The 24351-nt window shown below is 35.0% G+C and overlaps 3 protein-coding genes, 1 long non-coding RNA gene and 1 pseudogene across 6 annotated transcripts in view; 4 read left to right on the top strand and 1 right to left on the bottom strand.

Annotated features, from left to right (window-relative positions):
- The window catches only part of LOC105166819 (protein EXPORTIN 1A-like), a 13596-nt gene extending 6620 nt beyond the window's left edge, over positions 1-6976 (top strand). Inside the window, exons 14-32 of one of the 2 annotated variants that reach the window (XM_011086307.2) lie at positions 104-307; positions 423-482; positions 1050-1160; positions 1681-1778; positions 1969-2077; positions 2265-2330; positions 2432-2530; positions 2672-2752; positions 2876-2965; positions 3445-3530; positions 3635-3715; positions 3796-3978; positions 4285-4351; positions 4775-4885; positions 5065-5172; positions 5252-5389; positions 5579-5716; positions 5794-5898; positions 6377-6976. In XM_011086307.2, coding sequence (XP_011084609.1) covers positions 104-307; positions 423-482; positions 1050-1160; positions 1681-1778; positions 1969-2077; positions 2265-2330; positions 2432-2530; positions 2672-2752; positions 2876-2965; positions 3445-3530; positions 3635-3715; positions 3796-3978; positions 4285-4351; positions 4775-4885; positions 5065-5172; positions 5252-5389; positions 5579-5716; positions 5794-5898; positions 6377-6499 — 2058 coding nt within the window. In that variant the 3' untranslated portion in view covers positions 6500-6976. Of the gene's footprint in view, positions 1-103; positions 308-422; positions 483-1049; positions 1161-1680; positions 1779-1968; positions 2078-2264; positions 2331-2431; positions 2531-2671; positions 2753-2875; positions 2966-3444; positions 3531-3634; positions 3716-3795; positions 3979-4284; positions 4352-4774; positions 4961-5064; positions 5174-5251; positions 5390-5578; positions 5717-5793; positions 5899-6376 lie in introns of those variants that run through there. The other variant, XM_020695395.1, reaches the window with a different exon arrangement.
- LOC105166818 (ADP-ribosylation factor 1-like 2) lies at positions 8621-13349 on the top strand. 2 transcript variants are annotated; one of them, XM_020695433.1, is made up of 7 exons: positions 8630-8874; positions 9983-10073; positions 11039-11154; positions 11759-11818; positions 11899-11964; positions 12936-13123; positions 13214-13349. In XM_020695433.1, exons 1-6 carry the CDS (start codon positions 8818-8820, stop codon positions 13116-13118), a joined length of 573 nt encoding a protein of 190 aa, XP_020551092.1. In that variant the 5' UTR covers positions 8630-8817; the 3' UTR covers positions 13119-13123; positions 13214-13349. The 2 variants fall into 2 exon arrangements, with proteins under 2 accessions (XP_011084608.1, XP_020551092.1); XM_011086306.2 differs by having other exon boundaries at positions 8621-8874; positions 12936-13254.
- Positions 13487-15239, bottom strand: LOC105166817. The gene is made up of 3 exons (XR_848212.2): positions 15108-15239; positions 13972-14743; positions 13487-13761 (listed from the first exon to the last, which is right to left on the bottom strand). It is a non-coding gene; the product is annotated as an uncharacterized LOC105166817 (long non-coding RNA).
- On the top strand, positions 15297-18194 carry LOC105166816 (annotated as a pseudogene).
- Positions 23095-24351, top strand: part of LOC105166815 — a 3206-nt gene continuing 1949 nt past the window's right edge. The window contains exon 1 of the mRNA XM_011086304.2: positions 23095-23300. Coding sequence (XP_011084606.1) covers positions 23197-23300 — 104 coding nt within the window. The 5' untranslated portion in view covers positions 23095-23196. The remainder of the gene's footprint in view (positions 23301-24351) is intronic.

Below are 24351 nucleotides of genomic sequence, written 5' to 3'. Positions count from 1 at the left end.
TAACAAAAAGAATCCCCCCCCCCCCCCCCCCCCCGTCAAATCATCTTCACTAGAGAATGGGAATACCACTAATACATTCTCATGTTTGCTATTGGACAAGCAGATGCCAGTGCTTCCAGGTATGGTTGATAGACTTGGTTCACAAATCATGCAGAGGCGTCAGCTTTATGCTGGTCCGATGTCTAAATTGAGATTACTGATGATCTGCCGCATGGCGAAGCCAGAAGAGGTTCTCATTGTTGAGGATGAAAATGGAAATATAGTTCGTGAAACTATGAAAGACAACGATGTGCTTGTGCAGTATAAGGTCCTCAACTTCATTTAACATTTTAATAGCTAATACCATTATGCTTCACTTGGTTGTCTTATCTTGTACTAGAGTTTGACTCATTTTCAATGTGCTATAATTTGTAAAATTGCAGATAATGAGGGAAACACTCATTTACCTGGCACATCTTGATCATGAGGATACTGAAAAGCAGGTATGTTTACTATTTTTCTGTCACTTGTTTATGTTATTTCATATGGGATTTTCTGTGTAATTAGGTAGCCTAATTTTAAGATAAGGTTTGTAAGGACTAGTAGATTTCGGCAAGTAATTCAAATAAAGATAGAATAATACTAACTGAATCCTATATATATTAAACATACAAAAAGTACTGCATTCCTCACAGTAATCTTTTATACCAACACCTTTATGTTGGAAAGAACCATGAACTTGGTCTGGTCCCATGTGCTTTGGTACAGTTTTAAAAACCATGAACACCCCCAATCCATCATCTTGCCTTCTTATAGATGTTGGCTTCAGGTGATCCTGAAGGCTTGGTGTACCATTGTCATTTCTTTCTTTTATATGATAAAAGTATTTACTTGTTCCCCCAGAATAATTTATCATTCTTGTTCTACTTCTGGAGGCATTTCACTGACTAAGCCATGCTTTGTATAGTATATTGTTTGCCGGTTGTCCATGTCAAATTTGAGAGCTTTTAACTGATTTTATGCTTTTGAACTAATTTAATCTATGGCTTTATTTCCTGATGTGGGTGCAGATGCTTAAAAAATTAAGTAAACAACTAAGTGGAGAGGATTGGACCTGGAACAACCTCAATACACTCTGTTGGGCAATTGGATCTATATCTGGGTCAATGGTGGAGGAGCAGGTAATGCATATGTGTGTATGTTTCTGCTTTTCTTGGCTTGCTGCATACGACATTTTATTGACTTTGTTAATTTAGTTCTGGTCTTGGATTTCCATAACTATTTATTGCACATAGAAATGCGGCACGATAGATGTATCAAGCAAAGTCAAAGCTGGGGCGGGACGTTATTTTTTTTTAAAATGTATTCTTTTATTAAATGTCTATATTCTTGTTGTAATGGTCATCCTTTGCAATAAAATGTTGGAATTAAAGCTTTTCAGAGCCCATGGTAGTATTCTGTTGTATATGCAAATGGCAAAATACTTGGTGATTCTAAGACTAATTTAAGTTTTATGTTATATTTGATTTATCTTTATTGTTCAATTCGGAGGTTTGGGGTGTGTCGTCTTTCTTGTTCAATTTCCTTGAGTGCTATCTCAGTTTTCTATCTAATATCATAATGGTTGTATCACCTTTCATGTATGAAAGATTGGCATCTGATCTGTTCCTTACATGTTGATGGCACTTTTACTTTTGGCAGGAAAACAGGTTTTTGGTGATGGTAATTCGTGATTTATTGAACCTCTGTGAGATCACGAAAGGGAAGGACAATAAAGCTGTCATTGCGAGTAATATAATGTGAGGATGCCAAACTTATAACAGTTTTGGATTAATATACTGATATGCCAGTTATGATGCTTCATGATGCTGTTCCGTATTTAATATATTATTTGTATTTTTTGTTGTATATTTTAGGTGACCTGGGGAAAAATATGTGACCATTTTAGTTTGAAATGTTCCTCTTATGTTTCTCTTATTGAGGGTGCAGGTATGTTGTTGGGCAATATCCAAGATTTTTGAGGGCCCACTGGAAGTTCTTGAAAACTGTTGTGAACAAGTTGTTTGAGTTCATGCATGAAACTCATCCGGGAGTTCAGGTTAAATATCAAAGATGCTTGTTTTTTAAATTGCTATGGATGAAGAATGAAGAAAGTCACCTTTACTTTCTTGATGCATCTTTAGCTAATTTTGTTCTTCCACCAACTTCAGCTTTATTCTGTTTCAGGTTAAGCTTCTTCTTTTTTATGTGTATTCATTTGGAAAATTATTTTTGCTTGTATATAGGACATGGCGTGTGATACATTCTTGAAGATTGTTCAGAAGTGCAAGCGTAAATTTGTCATTGTACAGGTTATGTTTTCGTAATTGTGTTTAATATGATTTTCAATGGGGCAAACATTTTGGATAAAGAACAAAGAATTTAACTGTGCCTCTCATCACTATATTCGCAGGTTGGAGAAAATGAGCCATTTGTATCAGAACTTTTAACCACTCTTCCGGCAACTATTGCAGATCTCGAGCCTCATCAGATCCACTCCTTTTATGAATCTGTAGGTTTTCTTCATATGACATTTACATATTGAAAAGGTGGCTTTGACAACCATATTCTATTATTCTTGGTATAAAGCTCAGGATGACTGTATATATTTTCAGAAGGTCTTTTTTAAACCTCGCTACCTTATCTCATCTAGGTGAGTCACATGATTCAAGCGGAATCTGATCCCCTCAAGAGAGACGAATATTTGCAGAGACTGATGGAGCTACCTAATCAGGTGAGGTCCTACTTGTCACACCATTTTCAGATAAAAGACCCCTGTGTTGGATGCTTCCACCTTCACCGCATTCCTATTTGTATTTGTTAGCTTTAACCGTGTCTAATAGATAGTTTGCTGCAGAAATGGGCTGAGATTATCGGACAGGCTCGTCAAAGTGTGGATTTCTTGAAAGATCAAGATGTGATAAGGGCAGTACTTAATATATTGCAGGTCTGATTTCAGTGATCTTGTAGCTTGGATATGTACAAACTCTTTTTTAATGTGTTAATATCACAATTCTCTTAGCTAGTAGTAAGCTGTAGGGATGATTAAAGCACCGAGGTAGTTTAGCTTGAAATTGAGGCCTAAAAGTTGTTTGAGCATATCATTTAAGCTTGGAGATAGAAGATGATGATAGGAGATTTTCTTTCATATTTGATGTCTACCATTACTAATTCGAATCAAAAGAAAGCTAGCCAAACTCTTTTTGCATTGATCTTGGTTGAGAATACTAGATTTTAATCTTCATAGTTCTATTGGCACTAGCCTTTCCCTTGAACACTGTCCTTGGTTTGACAACTTATACAAGCTTTGAACGATTCTGGTCTATTCGAATCTTCTAATTTTCTTTCCGCTCATGTTCCACACATCTTATTGCTTTGCATCTTTCTTCTTATGGTTATAGTCTTATGTGTGCATTTACTTTCCAGACAAATACTAGTGTTGCTAGCTCTCTTGGAACATATTTTCTGCCACAAATTTCTTTGATCTTTCTGGACATGCTCAATATTTACAGGTTCGTGTGGATTTGTTTTCAGATTCACCAGACTTATGTTTTGCCTATGACTTTCTATTTGTGGCTCTTTTCTCAATGACTAAGATTTTGGTTGCATGCCACAGAATGTACAGTGAGCTTATATCGACCAGTATTGCCCAAGGAGGGCCCTACGCTTCCAGGACATCTATTGTGAAACTTTTACGGTAGGTTCCAAATTTTGAGGCATTAATTTCTGACCCATTGGCATGTTGTTAGTTATGTTTGTTTCATCCATTTTCAACAGTTCAGTCAAGAGAGAAACATTGAAGCTCATTGAGACATTTCTAGACAAAGCTGAAGATCAACCACATATTGGCAAACAATTTGTGCCTCCAATGATGGACCCTGTGCTTGGTGATTATGCCCGGAATTTGCCTGATGCAAGAGAGTCGGAAGTCCTGTCTCTCTTTGCGACAATAATGAATAAGTATGCTTGTTTTATTCTGTGTTTTTTGCGGCATGTATTATTTGGGTATCAGTACATCTGCAAACCTCTTGGGACTTTCATGGCAGTATCATACATATATTTATTTTGAGTAATAGTATCAACCAAAACATTATGTAATCATAGTTATAATTTTTGCAACATTGTTGGATAGCACCATCGTCTCGCGGTAATGGTGATCTTCTTTGTGGGTGCTTGGGTGTCGGATCTGATACTGATGCCTGTATTCGTCTCAGGCTGCTGTTAGGTTTGGCGAATAATTTCTTTGCATCTCTCTACTTTCACTAGGTACAAGGCGACAATGATTGAGGATGTTCCTCGGATATTTGAAGCTGTTTTCCAGTGCACTCTAGAGGTTGGTGATTCTTTTTACATATTAACCACGGCTACTATGTTCATTTGGTTAGCTCATCAATTTCTGTAAGGTGTCTGATTGTTGCAATTACTTGGAAGCCAGATGCTGGAGTTATTTTAAATTTGTTATTAGCACACGCATGCGTGCGTGAACTATTCATTTTCATGCATTCCTAACAACCCTGTAGATCTGCAAGACATTAGCATCTATAAAGACACAAGTTAATTTATTATGCCTATTCTATCTCTCCGTTTAATCACATGTTTTGGTCTATTGTGTTTAATCATTATTTGGGGAGTCTCGTGTTTCCCAATATGTCCTAGTTTCTTTTTTTCTGATAATGGCATTAGGATGCCATTGATTTTAATGCAATTCGACGATGAATTAGGCTTTTACATCTGTTCATTATTGGTTTCATTTCAGATGATTACAAAGAACTTTGAGGACTATCCTGAGCATCGACTCAAGTTCTTTTCGCTACTTCGAGCTATTGCTACACATTGTTTTCCTGCTTTGATACACTTGTCCAGTGAGGTATGTATCATGCACCGAAGCAATTGGCATTGGCAAGTGGTTTGTGAATGATGGTGTATAAGTCCATTTTGATTGGTATTGGAATTTAAACTCAAGGGCCTTTATTTCATCGAATGTTTTCTTTCAGTATCTGTATGCGATCATATTATTTATTATGGTGCTTTCCTGATACTGTTCAGCAATTGAAACTTGTCATGGATTCCATCATCTGGGCTTTTCGGCATACTGAACGGAATATTGCAGAAACTGGGCTCAACCTTCTATTGGAGATGCTGAAAAACTTTCAGGTGATTTTGTTTTTTGTTTTTTGATAGTGTAGATACTCATTCCAGGCAGCGCCTTATGATTTCTTTGGTGGCTTTTCAGGCTTCTGAATTTTGTAATCAGTTCTACCGGACTTATTTTTTGACGATAGAACAAGAAATCTTTGCTGTTTTGACGGACACGTTCCACAAGCCTGGTTTTAAATTGCATGTCCTGGTGCTGCAACACCTATTCTCCCTGGTAATGATTTCTTTTTTTTTTCCCCCTTTTTGTTGGAAGATATTGTTCACTTCTTGCTGAGCAAGCCAGAGCTGGTTGTTTATAATGAAACCATTGCTGGCGGCATCTGCTTTTTGTCAACTGCATTTCATTTTCATTGTTTGAATCTATTTCCAGTGGGCAGTCTAAGAATTGTTGTAAGAATTACAGGTGGAATCTGGTGGCTTGACTGAACCTCTGTGGGATGTTGCTACAGTTTCTTATCCTTATCCAAACAATGGCATGTTTGTTCGTGAATACACGATTAAACTTTTGAGTTCATCTTTTCCCAACATGACAACAACTGAGGTATTCAGCAAAATTTGTCGACGTGATGCATTTGAGTGTATCATCAATGCATTTACCTATTTTTCGGTTCTTATCAGGTGACCCAATTTGTGAATGGACTTTTTGAGTCAAGAGCTGATCTTTCTTCGTTCAAAGACCATATACGCGACTTTCTCGTACAATCAAAAGAATTTTCTGCCCAGGTGAAGTGTCTACTTTTATTTACAAGAATTTCTTCTTAATTTTCTGCCCAGGTGAAGTGTCTACCACTCTCTTAGCTATTCTGTTTACCAGAACCAGGGGGTGGGAAGGAGTTGGTGGTGGTTAAAAGCCAGCTTTGTTGCGTTGCTGACTCACTGCATCTCTTTTAAGCTGTGTTTGTGCTTGATGAATAGCTTTAGGATTTTTTAATTAGTATTTGGGTGGAGTATCCAATATGTCTGATTATTTACAATTTCAAAAACTGTTCAAAGTGAGCTAGGTTACGGACACAGACTTTTAAGCTGTTAAAAGTCTTCACTCTGTCGGTGAGTCGCTGCATCTTTTTTAAGCTGTGTTTCAAAATGAGCTATGCTATGGCCTTTGAATTGGGGGAGTTGCCTTCTAGTGTTGTGTACATAAGATGCTGATGCTAAATGTTCATTCCTTCATGTTCTAATTCTAGACTCTACTTTTATGCAGGATAACAAAGATCTTTATGCTGAGGAAGCTGCTGCTCAGAGAGAGAGGGAGCGACAGCGCATGCTATCAATTCCCGGACTTATTGCACCCAATGAGATACAAGATGAGATGGTGGACTCATGAGAGTTGCCAATTTTGCTGCCAAGGCTAGCTTTTTGGATTTTTGACTCAAAAAAGCTAGGATTTGGGCACCTGGAGTTAGGATTTATATGTTTGGTGGAGCCTTCCCAATATTTATAACCGGTCGGGAGTAGTTTCTCATGTGATGTGGTGAAGCAACCGGGGCATGCAGGTGTTATTGCTGAAGAAACCACATGCTGGTTGTAAAGTACTTAGATTCTAATGTAGGAATGCAACATGTCACTCTATGGATTTCCGAATCCGGTTGTGACATTGTAATGAATCAGGACGATGCTTGGACCGATTGTTGTTGGCAGGCGCCTATCAGCCATAGGTTTAGTGTATACAAGATTGGTGGGTTGTGCAGAGAATCCTGTTTTTGCGCCAATGGGTAGAACAATTATGTATTCTGAATTTCAGAAAGCTTTATTCTTTAGTGGTATTTATATGGTGGTCTTTTGGCACCCTTGAAACGGTCAATTTTCATTTTCCTCCTCCACACAGGTGCTCTGTTTTGACACGTCTCTCACAATTTGTCTTAGGAAAAACACAAGTTGATCTATGCCTTGTCATACAAGAATAAGAACATAGAAGATGCAGAATTTGGAGAAAATGGGCGCTTATTCAAAGGCCCATTTCCAGTTTTACATTATTTCAGCATGTGAAGCTTGGTTGTTTAATTTAAACCAGTTTAAAAGGACCAAATTTAATGGAAATTTGCAGTTTAGGTCTATCTTTTCATATATACCTTTAGTCCTCATTATTTTCTTTTTGGTTTTTAGCTCTAACTATGAGGAGTACAAGTCAAGGCACATTATGTTATATTGACTTTTAAGAAATAAAATCAATAATGTATTATAAATTCAAGACATAATATCCACAAAAAAATATAGAACAAAATTAAATAAGAATAAAATCCTCATTTCTCATACTTATAAATCTAGATATAAAAACATACAATTAAAATTTTTATATATATTTATTTCTCGTACAAAAATTAATAAAATAATTTCAATGCTAAAATTTTTGTATGTTTTGGGATAGTGATGAGATTGTCAAATCAAATATTTTTATTTAAAAGCTATTACATCTTTTATTATTGTATCACACATATTTGTGTGCATAATTTTTTTCAAATATAATAAAATTTAAATAAGAAAATTCAATTCACATGGAAACTGGACAACTTAATTTATGAAGGTCCCACTCAACAAGAAGATTATGTGTGGTGAGTACTATTGAGTTAGGTGCATTTGTACAACTCATATCATATGGCCTATAGTACTGCCCTAATGCTACAAATCCACTATTCTTGGATCTACTTCATACACTCAACAATTCATACAGTTATAATAATTATTAGTAAGTGTTATATATTTGTAATATTTTTTATAAAATATTTTTTAAACTTATATTATTTATTTTTTTATATAGTTAAAATTCACCTATATATATAAAAAAGAATGAGAAAGAAAAAAAACCAAAAGATAGTTATGAAAAATCATGATGACTTGAAAATTAATTATTCAATTTTAAAAAAATTAACATACTAACAAATAAAAGCACCAATAAAATGCTTTTTAGGTATATATGTATAGATTAGAAATTATGGGCGCTAATTCTATAAAATTGAATCAAAATAACAAAAATCCAAGATGTCAAAATATTACCGAATTGAATTAGTTTTTCGTTTTTTGTAATGATTGATTGTTTCTTTTTATATTCGATAAATTATTTTTTTTGAAAATATACAGAAAAATAAAAAATTTAAAATAATAATTACACTTCTTATTTAGTGATTTAATTTTTAATGAGTAAAATGACGAAAATATTAAGATATAAACATATGTATATGAAAATTAAATAAAAAATAATATTTCGATATTCGATACTATTCTATGAACTGATATTAAAATCAATGGCATCGACTATCAAATTTTCAGAAAAATAAAAACAAATACCAAATTAAAATTTAATTCGATGGATTTATCAAATTGTAAAAACCGCCAAAAATCAAACTAAAAATACAACTTTACAAAGGGAGGGGAAACAAAAGAAAAAGAAAAAGAAAAAAGAAAAAGGAATTTCCGGACAGGAAAACGGAAAACATGGTACCCTTTTTGCCCTCGACGAATCTCTCTCTCTCTCTCTAACATACATTTCTTCTTTCTAAATTCCATTCAATCCCACGCACTTCAACTTTCAAGTCCGTCTGAGTTTTCTATTCCCGAAGCTCTCTCCTTCTCCGATCGTTGAGTTTTCTCCTCAATTTGTGTCGGCGTTGAGGGGATAGAAGAAGCAAGGAAAGGAGAAGACGAGGAATGGGACAAGCTTTTCGCAAACTTTTCGATGCTTTCTTCGGCAACTCTGAGATGCGGGTACGTAGTGGCCAAGACGCGGACGCATTTTTCTCTTTTCTTTTTGATCTGCAGTTTGATGTCTTAGATTGATTTTGTGTCACTGATGGTCTGCAGACTGTTGATTTCTAGTTGGGTGCTTGAAGTATGTTCCTTTTCTGAAATGAAGTTAGTTTGATGAGCAGGGATTCTAGCTTTTGAAGCGTGTCCTGTGCTTCATAGTTTGATCGTTTAGGTTACGAGTGGTCATTCATTGATTTGCATGTTCGGTTTATGAAACTGGATATTGCGAGATTTTTGGCCGTTTAATTCCAAACCTTTTCGTTCCTGACTTGATAATTACATAGTCTGGATGTATTGCTTCTTTCTAACAGTATGTCTTTGCTGATTTAGCTGAAAACGATGGTGTTTGATTTCAATTTCCTAACCTGCATGCGCAATGAGTTAATGTAGGTGTGCTCCAGAGTTGTGTATGAATGAATACATTATAGAATGCTCAAGAAGTTCTACAATTATTAGTAGAACTCTATCAAAGATGACACAAATTCATGCTCATTCGTAAAATGTAAAAGCTTTTATGAGATCAAACATCAAAAGGTAAAACGTTATTTTGTAGCATAAATCTGTACTAGCAAAGACTTCACTGAAAATTATTCCTATGTATAGTAATTCTATACACAATAGCATACCCAGTAAATCATATCATAAAGAAATTTTTGAAGAAGAAATTTAGGGTTCATTATCACTATATTATTCGAGATAGTGTGACATTCTCATATATTTGTGCGCATAATGTCATTGAATGGGGTCGATATATTTCTGCATTGTTTAATATTTTGCTGGCACATGTTTAATTTCGAGAGTAGTAGATCTTGCCCCATCTTCTTGAATTGGCAAGGGCCGTTTTGAAATCGCAACAACTGTACTTTCAGTCATTAGAGTTGGCAATCATAAATTATAACTATTTCCGGTTCTATTTACATTGAAGTTACTGGCTTGTGCGTGCTCAACTATCATCATATTCATCATCATTTTTTAGTTGTGGTCTTTATTACTTTGTGTTTGCTGTTGTGCTGCTGTGCTAGTTTTGTCTGTGTATTTCTTCCTCATTCATATTTAATTGGTTTAGGTTGTGATGCTTGGGCTGGATGCAGCTGGCAAGACTACAATACTGTATAAGCTTCACATTGGAGAGGTTTTATCAACAGTTCCTACCATTGGTTGGTTTTTTATTTCTAAAGTTCTCCTTTGAGGTTTCATTGTTTTGACAGCTTTCAAATGGCTATAATCTCTGATGAGAAGAGTTATTTGTTTCTGTTCACTGGAATACCAGTTAGGCTGTTCCAAGTTACATGTGTACTTTTACATATGATTTTATTGTGTTGTCTGTCAAGTTCTTGCTTTCTCGTTCTGTCTTCTTGGTAAGTAGTATCTATCCTGAACATTCAATATGTTTCTGGACTTGAATGAGATAGTGGTATCAAAACTATTGGCAAACAGTGACATTATGGTTGAAATATTGGTTTGGTTGGGGTGAATAACATCCTTTTTCATCTCCCAGAAGTCTATTAACTTGTTCATATCAGGGTTGTTTTATACTTTTCTTCACGAGGCATCTTTCATGGTGATTTACTGATCATAATTGTTACACATTATTGGCTGTTGGATTTGGATTGCTAGACTGAAAAATGCCTCTGCTTGGGAGTCATGGATTGAACATGCAAGATGCCGTATATTGTGAAGTAATGAGTGAGTTGGTGGTATACATGCAAATTTGTCAAGAAGATTGAATCACACAATACAACTTTCATTCTTATTCAATATCTCTTAAGAACATATACAGTGTTGCTGTATATATATACAGCAAGAAGAAATAAAAAGTGGTTACTCATAACCACTCTTACAACGGCTAGTAAGAGAAGTGTTAATGACTAACAGAAGCGTGTGAAGCCTAAAGAACGTTTACAAATACATGAAATAAAAAACGCAGGAAGAGGGCCACTAATAAAGGCGTGTTCTTTACACTAAGACGTTAGTGCTAATAAGTCTGCAAGTAGCGATTTCTTTATGCCTTAGCTGAATTGCAGCTTCTTCTCCATCCTCAAGCTGTAAGTTCTGCAACTGAGTTCTGTGACTGAGGAATAAACATACTTTTGTCAAAATTGAACTTATTGCTGTCATGCAGGTTTCAATGTAGAGAAAGTTCAATATAAAAACGTGATCTTTACAGTGTGGGATGTGGGCGGACAAGAGAAATTAAGACCCTTATGGAGACATTACTTCACTAATACTGATGGGCTGGTAAGATTTGTTGAATTAGCTTTATAATTCTATTTATGAGTTTGGCATTGTGATATTTGTTTTCGGTAGGATTACATTTCCCCATGGCATAAGTTCCCCAACAATTGCAAATTTGATCCCAAATATATTCCTCTAGTTGAGAAAGTTGATGGTTGCTGTTGACTGCCAATATATCTCCCCACATGAAAAGTTTATCGAAAGCATAACCATGCAGTGACTTAGCGCCCCCAAACACAACTGAATTGCCATCCATTCCTTGTTGTGCTGGCCAGTACCAGCACTTGTTGATGGAGAAAAATAAACATGTTTTACTTGTTTTGTTCTGATGGTATGAGAAGAAAATAAATGTTTTATGTCTAAGGAACAGTTGGACTATTGGAATTTCTTATTCCTTATGTAAGGATCTTTAAACAGTTTTCTATTTCATGAATTTGGAATTTTATTTGTAAAGGTTGACATGGAAGTGAAGATGTTTGGAGTGCAGAGGGCTAGCTTGTAGATGGTTCTTTGTTTTGAGATATTCTTTTTACTGTCTCAAGAAAAAGTGGGACGGGATCATTTCCACTTTTGCACTTTAATTGTCTTATCTTATGCTGTTATGCAGATCTATGTTGTGGACTCGCTGGATCGAGATAGGATTGGGAAGGCAAAGGAAGAGTTTCAGGTCTTATTCATGAAAGATTGATGTTTTCATGCCTCAGATTCTCCAGTTCTGTTGTTTTAACTTATTTATTCTTTTCCCAGTCCATCATCAGAGACCCATTCATGCATAATGCTGTTATATTGGTCTTTGCAAACAAACAAGACATGGTATGTATACTGATGCTTTCCTTAACTCAAAATTTATATCTAGGGATGGAAATGTAGGGTAGGAACCTTCAGTTGAGGTTGGACTGGATTTATATCTATAGATTGCTGCACTTTTTTGGGTACTCAACTCATCTGGTTCTGCTGTAGTGACTTTGAACTGCATTCCTGAACAATTTGGATAAATTAAGTCTGGTGGTGAGAAACTGTGCCTAGACTAGGACTAAGGTCGTCTAGATAAGGTTGACCAATGACGGGACAATTTTGAGGTGCTATTATGCTAAAGAGTAGAATGGAAAGACTGAATTCTCTTTGGTGCTTTTAAGTTAGTACACTCTTCTAGCTAATGAGGTAGGGAAATATGATTTATTACACTTAGACTTCTTCTAAAAATGTGAAATTACACTTACCCCCAAAGAAGTTTCAAAATAACACATTCCCATAAAAATTCTCCATTTACAATTGACCTCCTTCCATTAAGGGTTGGACGAAAATTGCTGACATAAAAAAAAAATTACATAATTTTTTATTTTTATTCCTCGTTTAACATTCTCATTTTTATACTTAGAAGTAGATAAATATAATATATATAAATGGAGTGAGGTTAATATCATTATATTTTCATCCTTATAAGTATAAAATTATTATATGAGGATGTTAAATGAGGGGTCAAATTGGAAAATTATGTAATTCTTTTGCTAATGTTAGCATTTTTCGTCCAAACCCTAACGAAATGAAGGCACATGTGAATTTTTGGAGGGGTCTAAATGTAATTATCGAACTTTATTTTAGGAAAAGTGTAATTTCGGATTTTCAAAGGGGGTCTAAGTGCATACTCTGACCACGTAAACAATTGCCAGGTCTGCCTGTCTCTTGCTGGTCAAACTGTGCAGTTATGATGTCATGCACATTAGCATATTATTTCCCTGGAATAATGTTCTATTTCTTTGTGAAAACTCTGATTTTCTGTTCAGAGAGGTGCAATGACTCCAGCAGAAGTATGCCAAGGCCTTGGCTTGTATGACCTCAGAAATAGGAAATGGCATATACAAGGATCATCTGCTACCAGAGGGGATGGCTTGTATGAGGGGTTGGACTGGTTGTCAAGCACTTTGAAGGAGCACAAAGCGGCTGGATTTTCTTCTATTGGCCCTTAATTCTAGTAAGATCGAAGCTCAACTTGTCTTACAACTCCCCAGAATTAACAAGCATGTAGTTATAGTAAAATGTTATGCAATGCTGTTTGCTGCAGGTCAGCACCATAACTGATCAATCTGTAAATTGGAAAAGCCTCTGAGTTGTGAAAAATATTTCCCCTTTTTTTGGGTTGTAACTGGATCTTGTGCAGTCTATTAAATGCTTACTGAAAGTCATCAAATGACTGTTCGATTTAACACAGGAAACAATTTGAGTAGTTAGGAATTAATAGCATCTTCATTCTCCTTTGAAAAATGGTGCACAGCGGAAACATTGAAAAATGATATGTAAATTTGCAGAACTTGAAGAAAGATTCAGAGTTAAATATGGCAACCAAACTTTTGTATATTACTTTGGCTTTTAAAACGTACATTGAAGAAGAAGGCTCTCTTCTTCTTTTATAAACAGAACAAGAAATACAACAATTAATAGAACCGTGTTTTAAACTAAAACGTGTAGAGGAAAAATGCGACTGAGGCTTCTTTCTTCTTCCTTTCTTCCTGCTTCCTTGCTCTGTTCAGCAGCTCCTGTTATATGATCAAGATGAACAACCTTCAACATCCTTGCGCGCGGATGATTCATTCCTTGGAAATATCTCTCTGCCTGTCAAAATTTCAAGTATTGAGTGGGTTTATCTTGAGAGTTGTAGTAGCAACTTATCCGCCATCCTTACTCAAGATTGACCTAAGCACAACTTCCGGAGTTTGCTGATGGAAATTTCTGCTGAACTAATTTCATGTCCAGACAAGCTTGCATGGTGAATTTCAACTTAATAAAACATCAGTTTCAAGAAACTTACTAATTTCATATTACCTTTACTTTCAAGAACAACAGTTTCAACAAAGTCAGCTGCCTTGTCTTGAGGTCCTATCTCTTTCTCACTATTCAGTTCTTCCGTGTTTTCAACTGTAACTTCAATCTCAGATGTACAAACATCATGAGATCCTGCACAAGAATTGTTATATATAGAACAGATACCAGTAAATTCCTGATACTTAATTAGAATCATTCGGGCCTTCTTTCAAAGTCATATCCTCGTCTTCACCAGCATCTTTAGTAAGCAATTCCTTCTTGAAAAGCTCAGACCCTTCATTTTCCGCCACATTCAACTTCTCCACATTCTTCTACGCCAACCTAACTGACCGTCGTGTGCTATACACTTTCTGAACCGCACTCTCTTCCTTCACCCTTCTTCTTGGCTAGTAACTCCCATTGGAGCAGGAGTCATTGGAACATCTTTCTTTTCCTCCTCTACACATTCCATCAACTGGGAATCCATTTTCCAACAGGCCGAGGCCATCTGACTCTTCTTTCTATTAGTTTGCGCCACCAATACTGGAGTTTCGGTTACATCAGCCTTTGATTCATCAGCATCTTTAACTAGGGTCTTGCAAGCCGTACGCCGAGTCCTAGTCATTGGCTTCACAGACTCAGGCTCTTCTTTTGCAACATTTCTCCGGCGTGTGCTTCTGCCACCAGTTGGAGCCACATTGGGAGACGTTACCTCGCATCTCACTGGTGATTCTGTTGATGATTGTGCAGTTTAAGATTGAGACACCTGCGTCAATTCTTCAATTCCTTCAACCTGCCAATCACAAATCAAAATAATTTTCTCAAAATAAGGAATAATACAAAGTGAAAAAAATATTAAAAAAAAACAGAGCAGTAACAGAGACAGAAGACAACATTTAAGTAAGAGTGTAAAACCCTGAATCCGTCCATGTATAAAATCAAACAAAATTTTCAGAAAAATAAACATAATTCCAGATATAATTTCAAGCCAGTTAAAAGATTGATTTAATCAGATCAAGTTAAGCAGTTAAAGCCCAGAAACCTGCACTGGAAAATCCGGAACAAATCCTTAGGACAAGATTATATTACAAAATACAAGAAAAATCAAACAGGAAAACAAGAAACTGAGCGCTCTCAAAATTTGAACATAAACTTACGAGCTGGAGAGCTTTCAGAGCGTCGGCCATAGCAGCATTGGTCATGTTTGCAGGAATTTTGTTCTTCTTGCAGAGAGCTTGCAATTCTCTCCTTGTAAGTCTCTGGAATTCCATTGCTCTGGAATGGGGGACAAGTGAAAGTACCATATATATATAGATACCCACACAAAATATGACCGTTGGGCTTTTGAAATTTGCATCGCAACGGCTCTTTCCTGGGAATGTTACCGTTGCAAATCACACACACACTCATCGCCGGAAGCATCATGAAATTGAACAACGGCTCTCTTCCTGGGAATGTTACCGTTGGGCTTTGAAATTTGCATCCCAACGGCTCTTTCCTGGGAATGTTACTGTTGCAAATCACACACACTCGTCGCCAGAAGCATCAGGAAATTGAACAACGGCTCTCTTCCTAGGAATGTTACCGTTGGGCTTTTGAAATTTGCATCCCAACGGCTCTTTCCTGGGAATGTTACCGTTGCAAATCACACACACACTCGTCGCCAGAAGAATCAGAAAGTTGAACAACGGCTCTCTTCCTGGGAATGTTGCCGCTGCAAGTCACACACACACACTCGTCGCCAGAAGCATCAGGAAATTGAATTCGTATCTAAACCCCTCAATTCGACCGATTTTCCATCAATCAGTCAGCAACCCAATCATCTCCGATCTTCTTACACGCGACGTCTCTCTCTCTAGTTTATTCGTCTTAGTGTTACTTGTTCTATTTTATGTGCTTACTTCAATTAAATTCAATCTTCAACTGTTCTATACTGATTACTTATTTTTGCAGGCTTCTGTTTCACTGTTTTGTTTTTGTTTTTGCAGCGCTTTTGATTTCTGTCTGTTTGTAGGAAACGCTCACACACACCAAAAATATACGTACATACATTGTTTTGGTTCTTTTTGCTTTTTTTTTCTTCTACTAACGTATGGAAACAGGAGCGATAAACTCATCTGCATCATCGAACAAGACTAAACGATGCCCGTTTCAAGAACAATTACTCCAAAGAAGAAATTCGCGGGAAAACGTATGTTATTGCTTAAGCTATATTGTGTTAATTTCCAGGACGTGGGTGATTTTTTAGTTGTTAAAACAATTTGGGCTCTCGGATTTTTCAGTATGTTTAAATAGTTGATCTTGAATCTGCTTCATATTAATATCTGGAGTTAGACATTACTGATTACCCTGAGATTCCAAATATGGACTCTAGTGTTAAATTTGCTTGTTGATTGTATGATTCTATATGAAAGAACTCAACAACATTTATATACTCTGCCTGGTCCATAGTTGGATCGGCTCATACCAAACAGATCGGCAATGGATTTCGACTATGCACATAACATGCTTACAGATGGGAAGAAAGGTAAGGAAAATCCAGCTGTGGAATTTTCTCCATATAGGAAGCAGCTTGCGGAAACCTTCAACATGAACAGGACCCGGATTTTGGCTTTTAAGAACAAGCCACCGACCCCAGTGGAGGCCATTCCAAATGAGTTCTCATCAGCTGCTCACCAAGTCAAATCCGCCAAACCCCTTCCGCACATCCCCCAGGTTGGTGCTAAGTACGAATACGTTTTGTGTTGAGCTCAATTGCAGTATTTGCTAAATTCTTGACTCATTTGAATATGTTCATGCAGACTTCTGAAAGGACACTAGATGCCCCTGATCTTGTGGATGATTACTATTTGAATTTACTAGATTGGGGCAGCAGCAATGTTCTTTCCATTGCCCTTGGACACACAGTATATTTGTGGGATGCTTCTGAAGGAACTACCTCAGAACTTGTTACTGTTGATGAAGAAAATGGTCCAGTGACTAGTGTCAAACGGGCTCCTGATGGAAGGCATATTGCTGTTGGTCTCAACAACTCTGAGGTTCAGCTATGGGATTCCACAGCTAATAGATTGGTTAGCACTTTATACTTCATCTTGTCAATTGTTTTCTGTTATCTTAAAGTTGATCAAATTTTCACCCTACTACATACTTGTGTTGCAGCTGAGAACTTCGAGAGGAGGTCATAGGTCACGTGTTGAACAATCACATTTTGACAACCGGAGGGATGGACGGTCAGATCATTAATAATGATGTCAGAGTGAGAGCACACATTGTCGAAAATTATCAGGGACATCATCAAGAAGTTTGTGGCCTTAAATGGTCAGCATCTGGCCAGCAATTAGCTAGTGGTGGAAATGATAATCTCCTCCACATATGGGACAGATCCATGGCCTCATCGAATACCCCGACACAGTGGCTTCACAGGCTTGAGGGGCATACAGCTGCTGTTAAAGCACTTGCATGGTGTCCTTTCCAGGGTAACTTATTGGCTTCTGGTGGAGGTGGAGGAGACAGGTGCATAAAGTTCTGGAACACACATACCGGTGCATGCTTGAACTCAGTAGACACAGGCTCACAGGTTTGTGCCCTTCTGTGGAACAAAAATGAACGTGAACTGCTTAGCTCTCACGGTTTTACTCAGAATCAGCTCACTCTCTGGAAATACCCTTCAATGGTGAAGATAGCAGAGCTCACTGGTCATACATCACGAGTTCTTTTCATGTCTCAGGTACTGATTATATCATGTGTATCAAATCATATTTTGGTGGTTGATCTATAACAAACTTAATCCAATTTCCTTGTGTTGTCATTATGTACGTTCTTCAGAGCCCAGATGGATGCACAATTGCATCTGCAGCAGGGGATGAGACTCAGATTTTGGAATGTTTTTGGGACACCCGAAGTGGCTGCTAAGCCTGCAGCAAAGACAAGTTCAGTACCATTTGCTCACTTGAACCGCATCAGATAATTGACAGTAACAAGTATTAGAATGATGAGTCATAGAAGCCTTTTCTATCTCTTAGAATTTTTATCCTCTCACATGCTACTAACCAGACTACCAGAGTGCATCGTGACCAGATATTTGCCCTTTTTGCCTGTAAAGTTGGAATATTTCTAAATTGCATTGTACATAAAAGTGTAGACTCTGTACAAATTCTGTTGGCTAGTCACACATCGTGAGAAATATTTGCTGAACTTGTATACTCTTAGTTCATAAGCAGAACATTTCAACCAACTGTATTCAATTCTTTCTTATTTTCATTTAGTTTATCTTCTTTGAAGATCTCAAGTCTTTCTTTTACCTCCATGTTGTGGACTTGTTCTTTGGTTGCTGTTCAATACCAGATCTCGGACTTTACCCAAATGTTGTTCAACGGTCGTCCCTAATCACCGAGTGTCGAACTCTGTCTATCAAAATCAAACCGATCCCTCTTGCACACATTAACTTTGATCTGGAATTTGAATTAAGTATCAGGTCAAGTGAAGTCCTTGTACCATCCTACATAATATATTTCTGACAAGTAGTTTTTGATTAAGAGGTGAAGTTTGAGAATATGCAAAAAAATTTAATATACTTTAACCTTTCAACGAGCTATATGTATAAAAATGATCGAGTTGTATAATTTTTTGATTCTGTTGTAATTAGATTTAAAAAAAAATTCAAATACATTTTTTAAATTCACACTTAGGTCGAAACAAATTTGAAAAACAACAATTTTGTCACTTCAAACTGTTAAACATAGGAAAAATTGACCTTCTGATTCATGCCATCCTTTCTTGAAGGTTAACATGAAATGTGTATAACCAAATTATCATCTATAAATGTGTTCTATGGCATCCAATACATTTCTTATAATAATTAAAACAAGAAAGGTGATTCAATTCACATATTTGAAGGCGTACGCAGTACTCTAGCAATCTATGTCATGGTCCATGCCACATAGCAGCATTTCTTAAAGTCAAAAAAACTCATTTAAACTAGTTGGCAAGAAATGTTGTATTTTTGTCAACTTTCTCATCACTACATTATTTCCCTTTTATAATTTTTCATGACTCGATGATAAATGATATCTCAGTTTAATGGTTAAAATTGATACCCTATGAATAAATTTACGATCACGAGTTTGAGTTCCACCATATGAATATTTCTCATCACTACATTATTTCCCTTTTATAATTTTTCATGACTCGATGATAAATGATATCTCAGTTTAATGGTTAAAATTGATACCCTATGAATAAATTTACGATCACGAGTTTGAGTTCCACCATATGAATATTTCTCATCCCTACATTATTTCTCTTTTATAATTTACTTTAAAAATATTACATTTACACCCCTGATCTATGGTCTATCACATAAACCACCTCTACATTTTGCATAACTAAAAAAATCACTCACAACAGTCAAATCAAAGGTAGTGTTAACATTTTATGGGGGTGTATAATTTTCCAAAAACAAAGCATAAGTTATGTAAGGTGATGTTGATATTTCTTGTGAGCTTATGCAAGTTTGTGTATAAAAGTAGATTATACACTTGAAAACATTACAATATTAGTAACATCATGTGTTCAAGTTCTTCGTTCCATAGTATTAATCTACTTATCCTAAAAGCAGGCCGTTTCTGTTAACAAACAATAAATCAGGAGATATAAATATAATTATTCTTTTATATTATTTTTCTCAATTATATTAATATATGAATAGAATCTACGTATTGTCGAATTTATTTAAGATAATAATATGTAATTACCATTTTAAAAAAAAATCAACAGCTGGACCTAATTGTTGCCAACCTTCCACATTATTTATGTGAAAGAGATATTGTCATAGAACCTATCTTATCTATGAAAAATTCAAGCATGATTTATTAGCTAGGCTGAAGATGAACTATTACCTCTTACTACTCCATTAACTACTCTTGGAAGGCACGGCTAACTGAGTTAGAGTCTAATAATAACCTATTATTCAAATTTTGTTTTAATTTTTTAATTCAATTTAAAATTTTAGTTTCACATTCTTGTTCATATGAATTTTAATTAAATTATATTAAAATAGAAATTGAAGATTCGATATTATTTTATATTTAATTAATTGAATCAGACCCCAATAAACCCTGTAATTAATACTAAGTATTCTCTCTCTTAATAAAAACAATAGATTACATCATGAAATACATCAACATATCGAAGAGTGGTTATATATGTTAATAATTTTTTTTAAAAAATAGGGTGAATTGCACCGCGTTCTCTTGAGATTTGATATAAATACCTTTTTATTGTCTGACAGCTCTCCCCTAGTAATAACATTAATCCAGCAATTTACCCATACCATTAACTTTTGTTAGAGTTTCATCCTTATATTATATTGAATTGTACAACATCTATTCTATTGTACTTTGAATTATAACTTTATATTTTGTTGAAAATAACTTCTGTCCAACATCAAATTTTTACATTCTTTAATAATAGTCCATCTAAAATAAAATAAAAAATTAAATGTTATTTTTAAGAAATTAAAATTCTAGCAAGAATGGAGTTGACAATTTCATCCCGTACAAGCGTGACATAATTATATCACATATTAGAGATGATGTACATTATAAAAATTATTAACTTGTAAGGGCAAAAAAGTAATTTAATATATATGAGACATACACTAAACATATACAACCCACCGCACCATATAATTTTTAACACTACTTCAAATACAAAAATATTAATTTTTTAATGGACACTATTCATTGATTGAGACCTTTTTTTTTCTTGAGAATAATACTTTTTACGAAAATTGCATTTCACCTGGTGTGCAATTGCGTCGTGGTAAAATTCTCGATCTTATCATTTAACAAAAAATTCTCGACCACATCAAGAGATTATTTGTAATTTCTCAAATAATAAAAGGGTATTTGTAATCACAATAAATTTTATAAAATCTCCATATAATTTACATAAAAAAGACAAAAAGACATTAGAAGCTAACAAACGATCATAAACGCGCAACATAAGTACAAACTGCTATAAAATTAAGAAAATTAAATACCTACGTACTCGAATCCAAATATGTGAAACCTTCTCACTTTTTATTTTCTCAATCTTTTGTCGAATTGACTCTACAATTTTCTCTGTCTTGAAAATCAGTTCTAAGGTATTTATCCAATCAAAAAGTAATATCCTACGGAATATTCTCTTGTACTTAATTGGTACCTTTCAGACGCCACGTGTCGGGATCAGATACCCCAGATCTCGTTTCCAATAGGTGGACCACGATAAGACTCGCTGAGGCCTCGCGCAAGCTGCTTTGGTTATTCGCACTGTTTAACTCCGCGTACTCTGCGTGGGAAGAAAATAAAACAAGGGACACGTGTCAGCTTGAGAGACGTCTCTAGATTTTGTTCCTTTCTGATATTTGGTAAATTACTCCTATTGGCAGGGACAAGATCGTCAATTAAACGCTCATCAAATGCAACCGGTCTGGTAGGTCATTGCTTTGCAATAAAAGTAAATACTGGTGGGGTCAGGGGTGAGTGGACGGTTAACGGCGTTACGGCATCCACGTATTATACCATGACTTTCACATGGATTTCGCATTCAATACTTGACCCTGACACAAAATACGTGGATTTTGACACCAACAACTAAATTAGCATACATTATAATATTATATATACTTGAAAAATAAATCAAATAATTTCAAAACTATGCAATATTTTATTTAAAATATTCCCTAACCATACCACCTAATTTTTTTCATTTTCTTTTTTATTGTAAGAACTTAACAATCCAGCCAATATATATGTATATATATTTTAAATGATCGTATCATTTAAAAAATTAAAATATTAAATTTAATATTAAGAGCATAATACACCTTCATCGTGTAGAAATGTTGCATGTGAATTTTTTTTTTCTTTTTATAAATGAATGGAATGAGATGCAGTCATTAAACCTCTCATTCGATCTGATTTTAATATAATATTAAATTATTAATTCATTTAAAAGCTCAAACTGTTACGATTAATATATTAACAGATCTTAATCCAATTTAACTCTATTGATCAAGATTTTATGATGTATATATGTATATATTCAAGTTTAAATCAAATTTAATTTTATTAATAAATTTATGTAATTTTAATTAATATTTTATACTAAAATATACCTTTAATTAAACTTGATTAGAGCAAATTTAAGCATTTAAGCTTCCCTTTCTAATTATTTGTTTCCATCATCGTGTGAGGTGAGTCGACCTGAACAATATTCTAAAATTGATACAAATTAACATCGTGTTTGGATTGATATATTTGAAAATAAAAATTTAAAATTATTAATAGCACATTATATAAATTTGTTTAGATGATTCAAGTAAGAAAAAAAATCGTATATTTTGATTCTTATTTTAAACTATACTTTATTAAATACTGATGAAATTTAATCTGAAATATTGATGAATTTCAAATTCATTTACTATAAGATTGTTCTATTCAAGTGTAGTCTAAAATTTTCCCACAGGGTTAATTAAAAGAAAATACTAATTATTAATTGTTTGTTGACATGAATATAGAAAAAAATCGAATTATGATAATAAATTTTAAATTTATTTTTTAACCAGACAAATACTATTGGGAAGATTTTAACGTAGGTTAGTTTTAATTGAATTTAAATCAATTATATAGCAAGTGCATTGCTAATAGTGTAATTGGTGTACAACTCATAAAAAATTATCAATTATATGATAAGTATATTATATTTACTTTATAATTGATTTAATTTCGACCAGACTTAATTTGACAAGAATATTTCATACTTTTGTTGTTTTCTTATGGTTGAAAAAGGAAATACTAATCCAAAATAGTTTGTGAAAATAGCTCACACTACTCAAAGCAAGTTGAAGTCAACTTTCAATCATCCAAACAGTACCTTTTCCAACTCCGTTAACTACTGACGGTTGCCGTCAAAAGACGGTCCAAAATGTAGTCCGTGGTACGGGGTAGGTGCGGACCAGGGCAAGCAAACAAAGAGGGATAAAGTCTCGTTTGGGTGTAGTGTTATGCAAAATTGAAAAAAAATAAAAGAAAGGGAGCACACAGTACACAGAGTCACGCAGAAAGTCACCTCGTCCCATTTCACTATAAAAAGGGGCTCTTCCCCCTGCATTTCCATAGATATTGCTTTCTCTTCATTCTTCAGGAATTCTCCAGTACTTACTTTTTCTCCCAGAGGAAAAAAAAGAGTGTTGTTACTTGTATGGCAGCTAATTTGCAGAGCCGTGGACTGGCGAGCTTCGGAAAGCGATTTGTGAGCCAGATCCGTTCTCGTGATTCTGTCCTCATTCCTTCATTCTCTCTCAGGTATTTGCGTGTGTGTGTATATTGTGTGCATATGTGTTTGTACCTATTTAGGAATGGCTTTTTCATGTATGCGTATTCTGGAAGTTCTGAACCCGAGGTGCCAGAAACGCCGACTAGTTATTGCGGACGGATTTTTTTCTGTCAGTATCGATGTTTATAGTTGGTGTGTAAAGCACAAGAGTATTTGCGAGCTGGATGGTTGAAATTCGAAACAGTTGACTGTTTTCAGAAACTTGAACTGTTTGCAAGCAATAGTAGCTATTTGGTGCAGACGATCAATGGTTTATATGTTCCCTTTGTGTCTTTGATGATGTGAGTTTGGTGATCTTTTGAACTAAGCAATTATTCAGTTTTTGAGATCAAGCTTTGTTTTAATCATTTCTGGATTTTTTTATGATAGATAAACTTGTTATTTGTTAGAGGATTAATGTGGATTTTGTCCAGGATTTTTATTTTTAAATTCCAACCAGGTAAAAAAATTTTGGTTGCCTGTTTGAATCTCGATTTCTCCATTTCCATTTACTACTAATTCTTATTTTACTGTGTGTAAAGTCCAAATCTGCTGACTGGATGATGTTTATTGGTATTATCGCTTGTAAAATATACGTGTCTCGGATTAAAATAATCCTCTCCCTACTTGGTAGGTTAGTTTAGATAAGGACAGCTCGTAAATCTGTGCTGTTTAATCTCCAGCCCAAGCGAGGAGTTCACAGTCCCAAAATAATTAATATTTTCCATTAATTGATTTCTTCTTACACCTTTTAATTTGCCATTCCTCTTTATGTGGGTATTCATATCCCCACTTATTTAAGTTTTGTAAACTGATCAATATGGACAACTTCCTGGTATATTAATAGCTAGATTTTAAGAGAACGAAAAGTTTCCCAATTTTCTTTCCTGGTACGATGATAAGAATGGGATTGATTAGCACCTTTGATTAATCAGTAGAAATCTTAAATAAGGGTATTACCAGAGATCAGATGCTTGTTCCTATCCAAAATTTTTATACAAAAAACGGCTAGATTGCTCAAAAAGCTATTGGTTAAGATAG

Source organism: Sesamum indicum, linkage group LG7 (genome assembly GCF_000512975.1).
Source record: "Sesamum indicum cultivar Zhongzhi No. 13 linkage group LG7, S_indicum_v1.0, whole genome shotgun sequence".
In the NCBI taxonomy this organism is placed as follows: domain Eukaryota; kingdom Viridiplantae; phylum Streptophyta; class Magnoliopsida; order Lamiales; family Pedaliaceae; genus Sesamum; species Sesamum indicum.
Note: the sequence above shows the minus strand (reverse complement) of the source record. Positions and strands in the feature narration are given on the sequence as shown.